General features: G+C 39.6%; 1 protein-coding gene and 1 pseudogene across 1 annotated transcript; one reads left to right on the top strand and one right to left on the bottom strand.

The window, feature by feature from the left end:
- Positions 1–3,982: 3,982 nt before the first annotated feature.
- On the top strand, positions 3,983–5,387 carry LOC149393858 (uncharacterized). The gene is made up of 3 exons (XM_089618191.1): positions 3,983–4,609; positions 4,766–4,847; positions 5,302–5,387. Exons 1-3 carry the CDS (start codon positions 3,983–3,985, stop codon positions 5,385–5,387), a joined length of 795 nt encoding a protein of 264 aa, XP_089474317.1.
- A 4,388-nt stretch (positions 5,388–9,775) lies between these two features.
- LOC149393857 (S-protein homolog 29 pseudogene) lies at positions 9,776–10,183 on the bottom strand (annotated as a pseudogene).
- Between the last annotated feature and the right edge of the window lie 579 nt (positions 10,184–10,762).

Below are 10,762 nucleotides of genomic sequence, written 5' to 3'. Positions count from 1 at the left end.
ATTTGCCACTCTTTTGATAATTTTTTCTCACATTCCACTAAAACCTTAATTTGTCCCAAAATGCCACCAAGACAAGTGTAAAAAGTCAAGTTTGCCCTTCACTATCTATTTTCTTTACAAATTGGCATCTATGTTTACTCAGCCATTTTCTCCCGAAATGAAGACCGATTAATACTCAGTCAAACCCATCTCTTCTCCCGTCCATCTCTTCTGTTTGTCTTCCTGATCTTCTCTCTCTCTCCCTCACTCTCCCGCATCTCGTCCAACCTGAGAAAACTCGTGAACACAGCTCAAAAAATTCGTCGGAGGAGCTCAGTTATCGTCGTAGGAGCATTCCGACCCAAAAAAGAGAAGTTGCAATCCACGAAATAAAACCCTAGGTTCGTTTTTTTTTGTTTTTTTTTAATTTTTCGGGTATAAAAAAAGTTTTTCATCTTGAAGTAATGAAGTTTTTGTTGTTTAAAAGCATGGGTTTGTTATGGGTATGTTATGTGATTTTTGAAAAGAGAAGTTGCAATCCACGAAATAAAACTCTAGGTTCGTTTTTTTTTTCATTTTTTCGGGTATAAAAAAAGCTTTTCATCTTGAAATAATGAAGTTTTTGTTGTTTAAAAGCATGGGTTTGTTATGGGTATGTTATGTGATATTTGAAGATGACGTTCATTATTTGTTGACATATATGTCAACAATGTTGACATTAGATGTCAACAATGTTGACATATATGTCAACAATGTTGACATTAGATGTCAACAATGTTGACATAAATGCCAACAATGTTGACATAAATGCCAACAATGTTGACATAAATGCTAGTAGACAAGTTTATTAATCTATATGGTTAGCTCTTTTATTTCATTTTCTCTGACAAGTTCACCTCAATTTGAACTGACATGTGACTGTTATGTTAATGCATTGTAATTAATACTTGAATCAGATTTTGTTCATTTGCTTGCATTACATGATGGTGAGTTTTTGTTCTACATTACATGTTTTTGTGACTGTGAATCAGAGTGTGGGGTTTTGCTTAATGTTGGTGTGAACTTGTGAGATGGAAAGCCGTTGGAAGTCTTGTTGACATTAGATGTCAACAATGGACGTCAACTGTTGACATCTGATGTCAACAACTAATGAACGTTGTTGACTCTAATATTGCCAAAAATATGCAGAAATGTCATAAAAACGCTCCATTGAATCTCCGGTGATAAGCTATGACGACTTCGAGCCCCGAAAGAGAAAATGTTCTAAAAATGAGGTACATTTTGATGCCAAGTAAAGTTGATTTTTGGTTATTAGTTTTTATGATTGTAGACATTCGTACCTATAATTGTAGACAATTACTAAAATTGTAGTCAATTGATGTTAATAAGGCAAGCGGATCGGAACTCGGTGATGCATAACTCACGGAGTTTCAAATGAGCCAGGCTGAGTACATATGGTACTTGGATACTTTTTGTAGTGAAACTGAATCGGGTCCGATCATGTGTCTCGAAAGTGTTATGAAAGAAATCATCGGGGGACGACTGGGAGACTCAGTTGAAGAGAAAATGAGATTTTATGGAAGTCGTGCCCAAGGGGACACGACTGTTTATGCTGAAAACCCAGAGAGAGGAACTTCTCTATTATAGGAGGATGAGGATCAACAAGAAATGACTCTGACGATGAATTCCCCACATCATTGGTCTAAACTTCGTAATATTTATATTTTGTATGGGTTTTTGTATGACTTGAATGCTTGAAACTGCTTAATATGTCTATTTACACTATGTCTTATATATGTGTAATGTTGTGAATTGCATGTTATCATGGTTATCATGGTTTTTGCATGTTCCATCTCGCCGGTAATTTGAAGACTGCTTTTAAGGGGATTTCGAAGGATGTGAAGTGGAAATTATGGTCAACAATGAAGATTAACAGATAAGAAAATGATATGAGAATCAAGAAAAAAAAACAATAAATTGTTGACATCTATGTCAACAATGTAGACATCATATGTCAACATTGTAGACATATGTGTCTATAAAGTAGACATCAGATGTCAACATTGTACACATATGTGTCTACAATATTAACACCCGATGTCAACATTGTAGACATATATGTCTACAATGTTGACATTAGACATAGATGCCACCATGACAAGTTTAAAAAGTCAAGTTTGCCTTTTTCTTCCGAAATGAAGACCTCTTAATAGGTGAGTCTCAGTCAATCTCTCTCCTTCGTCCATCTCTTCTCTCTTTCTTGTCCAGTACATCTAGGTCTTAGTCTCTCTCACTCTCCTCATTCGACCATCTCTTCTGTCTCTCTCTTCCAGTCCCTGACTGTCGTCTAGATCCTCTCTCTCTCTCTCTCTCTCTCTCTCTCTCTCGCCCATCTCGTCCAAGCTCTCTCGTCCAGATCTTCTCTCTCTCTCTACCCCACTCTCCCCCATTTCGTCCAAGCTGAGAAAACTCGTGAACACAGCTCAAAAAAGTCGTCGGAGGAGCTCAGTTATTGTCGGGGCAGCATTCCGAATGTCAGCCCAAAAAAAGAGAAGTTGCAATCCACGAAATTAAACCCTAGGTTCGTTTTTTTTCATTTTCCGGGTATAAAAAAGCTGTTCATCTTGAAATAATGTAGTTTTTGTTGTTTAAAAGCATGGGTTTGTTATGGGTATGTTATGTGATTTTTGAAGATGATGTTGACATATATGTCAACAATGTTGACATCGGATGTCAACAATGTTGACATCTATGTCAACATTGTTGACATCTAAAGTCAACATTGTTGACATCTGATGTCAACAAATAATAACTCGCTTTACTTTTTTGTACGCAGTGATGGGGGATATTTATTTATTATTCAAGCACAGTGGTACTTGGGTTGAACCTGGTCGGTATCACGAGAAAGGATCTTTCGGAATCGTGGTGCCGTACAACGTCAACTTCGCTAGTTTGATGCAAATCATTTACACGAACTTGCGTAAATCACCATCCACTCATACTGTTGGTGTTGCGTACTCGATGGTTGGTGCAGTGCAGCCTGTTGAGATAACCAACGATGACACGCTCAAAGGTTTCTTATATTTGCGGAGAAGACGAGAAGATGACATGGAGAATTTTCAATTGATATTGGAAGTAAACGAAAAACAATCGGGTCCCGATTCAGCAGGGATTGGATCCACTCCCAACAGCCGTGGTAGTGGTTGTGTTGGAAATCTACCTATAAGATTTTCCGACATGCCATCTATAGCCGAGGAGGAGGAGGGGTGTGGTTCGGTCCCAACTCCTAATCAAACTATGGGATTAGATGAGTTTATGTTATTTGACGATGTGACACAACGACGAGATTCTCCACCACCACAAAACTGTCCTCCACCACAAAACTCGTCTCCACCACGAAACTCACCTCCACCACCAATGTCGTCTCCAATGCGAAACTCGCCTCCACCACGAAACTCGCATCCACCACCAAACTCGTCTCCACTGCGAAACTCGTCTCCACCACAAAACTCGTCTCCACTGCGAAACTCGCCACCACCACAAAACTCGTCTCCACTGCGAAACTCGCCTCCACCACAAAACCCTCATCCGCCGCCACCACGATCTCCTCCACCACCACGCAACTCCAATCCTCCACTGTATTCGCCGCTGAATTCACATAGCGTCCCAAGTTCATCTACTAGGAGCGGTGCAGACGATGATACTATTGTTTTGGATGTCCATTCCCCTGTATATATTGAGCGTCACGCACTGTATGCTAATAAAAAGGCTTTACAAAAACACTTGATGTTGTTCGATGTAGTCAAGTTAAGGTACATGATCGAGACTAAGAATCCCGGTTATTTTTTTTGACCTAGTCACTGGTGCGGGCGGCGTATTTGTCAGTTTTTTCATGGCACTCGGCCCTTGGAGAAGTGGTTGGGAGTACCTTAGACCTGTGATTATCGTTGATGGTACCCATTTGAAGAACTATTATAAAGGAACGTTGTATACAGCGTGTGGGATGGATGGAAACAAGCAAATATATCCGTTAGCCTATTGTGTTGGTCCTTCGGAATCTAACGAGGCGTGGACTTACTTCTTCGCCAAATTGAAGGACGCATATGGGGAACGGGAGAATCAGGTATTTGTATCTGACAGACACGCTGGCATAATCAATGGCGTGAGGACGGTATTTCCGAATTGTTATCATGGTTTTTGCATGTTCCACCTCGTCGGTAATTTGAAGACTGCTTTTAAGGGGATTACGAAGGATGTGAAGTGGAAATTTTACGGTGCCGCAAAGGCATACACGATGAGTGAATGGGAAAGTTACATGGTCATGTTGGACGCTGAAAATCCGGAAATACGTCGATACTTGGCAAATGATGTCGGGAACCATAGGTGGGCACGGTGTATGTTCACGGAGAAAAGGTACGGTATCATGACGAACAACAACGCGGAAGCATTGAATGCATTAAACGTAAAAGTGAGACAGTTTCCAGTTGCAAAGTTGATGGATTGGCTAAGAGAGAGGAGTATGAAATGGTTTTATGAACGTCGAGAAGTTGCGGAAAAAACACAAACGATTCTGACAAAAGAATACCACGCCAGAGCGGACAAGTACATTGGATATGCTGTTCGAATGACTGTAAGTGTTTAATAATCATTGATATGTGTAATCTGATGTCTACATTGTTGACATCTATGTCTACATTGTTGACATCTATGTCTACAATGTTGACATATATACGTTGTTGACTTCATTGTTCATAACTATATCTAATTAACCTTTTTTGTATAATAGGTCAGACCATCTTCAGTCAACGAGTTTGAGGTAGTAGACAAAGAGGGGATCGTATATGCCGTTAATTTAGATGATAGAACCTGTTCCTGTCATCGATGGCAGGCGCATGATTTTATTTGTCCACACGCAATCGCGGCTTGCCGAGTTCGCAACCGTCCAGTTGAGAGCTTTATTTTGAAGGTATATACGACAAAGTATTTGTGGGCAACCTACGTAGCTGTACATCATCCTCATGGCGACATTTCGAGTTGAGATATTCCCCCTAAGGTGGAGAATATCACCGTTCTTGCGCCTCAGCACCAGGCACGTGCCGCCGGTAGGCCAAAAAAGCGAAGAATACCCTCTCAAGGAGAGGATGTTATTAGGCGCAAGTGTGCGCGTTGCGGGGAAATTGGTCACAATCGTCAAACTTGTAATAGTGCAACTCCATTGACCTAACCTCCTTTGTCAACCTTTTTTTGTTGATTTCAAAGAATTGTCTACTTTGTTTGTGATTTCAGATATTATATTATCCTGTACTTTGTTTGTAATATCAGATATTATTGTGAGTTCATACTTGTTTGGTTTTGTGATTTCAGATGTCAACAATGTTGACATACATGACAACAATGTTGATATGTAGGTCAACAATGTTGATACTCGGATGTCAACATTATTGATACTCGGATGTCAACATTGTTGACATCTATGTCAACATTGTTGACATACATTGTTGATACTCGGATGTCACCATTTGCACGTGGGCCGTCACCATTTGCCTATGGTATTTGTTTTCGGACATTGAATCGTATATTGTAATAGACCGCTCCCGAATGTTCACAAGTAGAAGGAGCCAGTGCGACCTATCAGCGTGACAAACAGGCACGTATACGACATCAACGTCCACCCATGGCCATGAGTGCTTCAAGGATTTGTTTGTGGCAGTTATGTAGTCCACGATACGGGACTGATTTGCCCAATCAAATTCATCCTTGTTCTCACACTTTACCCACGATTCATATCCTTGGATACAGTAGTTGTGAAAGAAAACGTTCATTATTGTGAACGAATCTTTTAGTTGACCCAACCACCGCTTCTTCCTAAGGTACTATGATATAACATCGACAGGCTGCAATTACAATGAATAGACATGTAAGCATGATATAGATAGGATGACATCAAATAACAACATTGTAGACGTTAGATGTCATAAGATGTCAACAATGTTGACATCAGATGTCTAGATTGTTGACATGAGATGTCTACAATGTTGACATCAGATGTCTACATTGTTGACATCAGATGTCTACAATGTTGACATCAGATGTCTACATTGTTGACATAAGATGTCTACATTGTTGATATACGATGTCTACATTGTTGACATCATATGTCAACAATGTAGACATATGATGTTAGGGATCAAAAATATCATACAAATAAACTGATAGAGAAAGGATTTACCTGATCGGAGAGCCACTCTTCGGGCGTCCACATCGTGTAGAAAAAGGATTTTGATCGCACTTCAAGTTCCGTGAAATTCCACCACCATGGCATTTTGTCTTCCTTTTTCGAGTACCAACGGCCTTCTTCGTCCTTACTCTTCCTCACTCCAATCTTCAGCCATGTCTCCATTATAAGGACGTCTGCAAGAGAAGTTGGATCTAAAGGAGGAGACAGCGGAATCTTTTGTACCCGATCGACACCTTTTACCAACTTCATAAATGGCTTTGGGACTTGAGTTGGAGTGTATTTTTCTGGAGGTCGAATGACTCTTGTCGGTCGCTTCGGTGAATCTTCTATGTTTATTGGCACCAGCTGCCAAGAGTCCCGATTTTCCTTGTCCCGAGCATCGTTGATCTCGACCTCCATCTCCTGTACTGTTTTTCCCTCAGGAACCGAGCCAACCCATATTAGTTGACTGTCATCATACATATCATCCTCGTACTGTTCAGCATCCAACTGCAGCATGCGGGCTTTAGACTGTGATTCAGTCAATTCTTCTTGACTGTCTTCTATTTGGCTGTCTTCGTGAACAGGGCCTATAAAAAGGAGACCAGACATTACGTTAAACATATTTCAAAAAATACTATACATGTCAACAATTGTCAACATTGTTGACATGAGATGTCAACATTGTCGACATAATATGTCAACAATGTTGACAGGAGATGTCAACAATGTTGACATGAGATGTCAACAAAGTTGTTATCATGTCAACAATGTTGACATCTCATGTCAACAACATTAGAAGTCTATTACCTTCTTCGGCTTGTGTCTTCCCCTCCCCTTCCATCTGTTCTGAATCGTATATTGTAATAATATTACCTTCTTCGGCTTGTGTCTTCCCCTCCTTTTCCATCTGTTCTGAATCATCATTGTCTCTCTTCTCTTCATCTTGCTTCTCTTCATCTCCCTTTTCATCATCTCCATTCTCGTCGTCATCTTTTTTCTCTTTATCTTTCTTTTCTTCTTCATCTTCTTCGTCTTCTTGCTCTTCTTCAACTTGCATGTCTTCTTGTGGCGGCACGGGCTCTTCTTCAACTTCTCGAGGCAAAGCCTCCACTTGACTGTCTTCTTGTCGATCCACCGGCTCGACAATCTTGCGGGACAATTCCATAAACTGTTTATTCATACTTGTCTTGAATGACTTGAATTCATGTTTCATGTCAATCTTAAACAAGCTCCACTCTCCTTTCAAGTGGTTGACCGTGTCTTCGACACTCTTCAACCGAGCCTGTGAAAAATTAAAGATGTGATAATTTGACAAGCCATATGTTATGTTATCTACATGTTAAAGATCAGTCCATATTACCTCGGAGTCGGGAGGGAGGGATGTGTCACCTTCAGATTCAATCCTAGCCTGTAATATCAACAATAAATCTCAACAATTTATCAATAATGTCAATAATATATCTATTGTTTGTTGACATTGTCTGTATGTCAACAATGTTGACGTCTGAATGTCAACAATGTTGACATGAGATGTCTACAATGTTGACGTCTGAATGTCAACAATGTTGACATGAGATGTCTACAACGTTGACATCAGATGTCAACATTGTTGACATTCAGACATCAACATTGTTGACATGAGATGTCTACAATGTTGACATCATATGTCAACATTGTTGACATTCAGACGTCAACATTGTTGACATGAGATGTCAACATCTCTTTCAACAAATCTCAACGAAGACAGAAAGTAATTACCTCTGCTTTGTCTTTCTGGTTTTTCTTCTTCTTCTTTTCATCTAACTTAAATATAGTTTTGGATGGGCGGAACGTGTCTCCAGCAGATTCAATCCGAATCCGAGCCTGTAATATCAGCAATAGATGTCAAAAATGAGATTTATCAATAACGTCAACAATATATCTATTTCAACAATATTTACTTACATCTGCTTTGCCTTTTTTGTTTTTTTTCTTCTTCTTCTGCTCATCTGGCTTAAAAAAGTGATCCTCACCGATGGTGTTGAACGCTAACTCCTCCGATTGAAAATCGATGTTTTGGAAAGTGTTTTCCAACACATGAGTCGTCACCGATTTCCAGCGTCGCATCAGTGGAATAGCTGTTTCTGACACTTTGCCACACACCGCGAGTGACGTGAACACATGCATCGTCTCGAATGCCCAAATCTGTAGTGGATACAGAAATGAGGGAAGGTTGATCTTCCCTTTTGAGTAGACATCTGATGTCAACAATGTAGACATCAGATGTCAACAATGTTGACATCAGATGTCTTCAATGTTGACATCTGATGTCTTCAATGTTGACATCTGTTGTCAACATTGTTGACATCATTGTCCACTGTTCTTATAGATTTCAACAATGTTGACATATATGTCTACAATGTTGACATCGATGTCAACATTGTTGATATCTACTCAGAGACAAATACAACAACATTATGAGTATTCAGAGACAAATACAACAACAATACAGACCGATTCTCATGTTCAGAGACAAATATTCCAACACGTATTCAGAGACAAAATCACCAACAAATATTCAGAGATGAACCGATTCCCATGTTCAGAGACTAATATTCGGAAAAATCAAGAAAATTTCATCAACAACACTAACCTTTGAAGTTCCCATTCTCGTACGGGGTTTTTTGGGAACCAGTTCTTCCTCTTCCGTGTCGGACGAACTCGCCATGATGTTCTTCCTCTTTGGGGGCTTCGCCGCCGCGATTTTCGTCCGGGGTTTGGGTTTGGGCGAAGTTGTTGTTTTCCGTTTCCGAGCCGGCATTGGACTTGCCGGCTCCTCCGGGACTTTAGTTACGATTCGAGGACTCCGACGCGGGGGTGTCGGACGCAGGGGTGATGGATTTGAGTCCGCCATTTTTCTTCTCGATGTTAGGGGTTCGGGTGAGAAGTGATGGGTTTGAGTGGGTTCAGAAAAGAGAGTTACTGTAGAGACGAAATGGGTGGGTTTGATTCGACGGTTTCCCGGAGGTTACATGCAGTTACAGAGAGAGAGAGAGAGAGAGAGAGAGAGAGAGAGAGAGAAGTTCGACGGTTTTGACGTGAGAGAGAGGGAAAATGAGAAAAGTTTGAGTTTGATATGAGAAATAGGAGAACAATTCGGTCTTCATTTCGGGAGAAAATGGCTGAGTAAACATAGATGCCAATTTGTAAAGAAAATAGATAGTGAATGGCAAACTTGACTTTTTACACTTGTCTTGGTGACATTTTGGGACAAATTAAGGTTTTAGTGGAATGTGGGAAAAAGTTATCAAAAGAGTGGCAAATAGGACAATTTCTCACGAAATTATTGCTGGCCTTCTCAAGTAAATTATTATGTTACTATAGCAGATCATTATGACTTTAACATGCTTTCAGAAATACCCTAACTTGACCACATACTGAGACACAGAAACATAACATCGCTTTCATAATCGGACGACCTTTCATAAAAATAAAATGATGAACAATAGATAAACTGAAACACACATCAACAACATTTCCTTTTTAATTAAAACAGATAAAAGCAAATAGTCTTAATTAATGTAGACCCTTGCATTTTTACTTATAAGGGAAGCATCTGTAATTCTGAATCGCCGGTATGTAGCGACACATATCTTGTTCGTGGACCAACCATCGACACATTGAACAAGTCATGCGATCGTCTCTCGCGCTGTAGATGTTGAACCACTTGCTTTCGATTTTTCCCTCCGGTGACTTCCACCGGAAGTTACAGAAGAAAAGGGTCGTCTGAAAGAAATTGACTTTAAACTTGAACGAGAACGCCTGTCCCTTTTCGAGGATGTGGGGCCCGAGGTCATCGTCTTTGGACTTGCACTGGACTGTCAGCCCTGTGTTAGGGTTAATGTCGTTTTTTATTTCAACTGTTACTTTTTCAAGCGGATCGCCCTGGCTAAATCCAGTAGCGGACAGCAAGACAACAACAACGAGTAAAATATGAAGATTCATGGTTGAGGATTTGTAAAACAAGATATGAATTGAATGTACTTCGTATTTGGTGTTGGGGTGCGCGTATTTATAGTGATTGACTGGCGTTGATAACTGGAAATTGGTGTATGCAATTGAATGTATAAATTTATTTCTAATTATATAGATTTGATAAACTTATTTTTGTTTCTTGCTTAAATGATTGATTCGTTAATTATCGTTTTTTAAGTTCATGGTCAGAGGTCTAAATATTAAACTAAAAAATCAATTTGATTAATGCTCAATCTATATTTTTCCATTTCCTTTATTTTACAGCATACACGGTTAGAGGGGATAAAATTTTATTTTCACAGAATAAAACGGTCCGCATATTTTATAATGGGATATCACTAAGAGTAGCAATAATCCAGTCATTAATATTACCACGTACAAGATAACTCTTTTTTCAGTCTATACTAATTCCACATACGATCCAATATTCTAATCGGCAATCAAATAATGAGTAACAGATTTTGTACTACGATCCAGTATTTATACTAGAAGACGTATCTTCTGTTTCATCAATATTGATATCACTGATACGCGTATCCTCTGTTTTAT

Source organism: Urtica dioica, chromosome 6, assembly GCF_054948205.1.
Source record: "Urtica dioica subsp. dioica isolate 48M chromosome 6, U.dioica_male_clone48M_v1_H2, whole genome shotgun sequence".
Lineage (NCBI taxonomy): Eukaryota > Viridiplantae > Streptophyta > Magnoliopsida > Rosales > Urticaceae > Urtica > Urtica dioica.
This window is presented reverse-complemented; position numbering and strand designations above follow the sequence as displayed.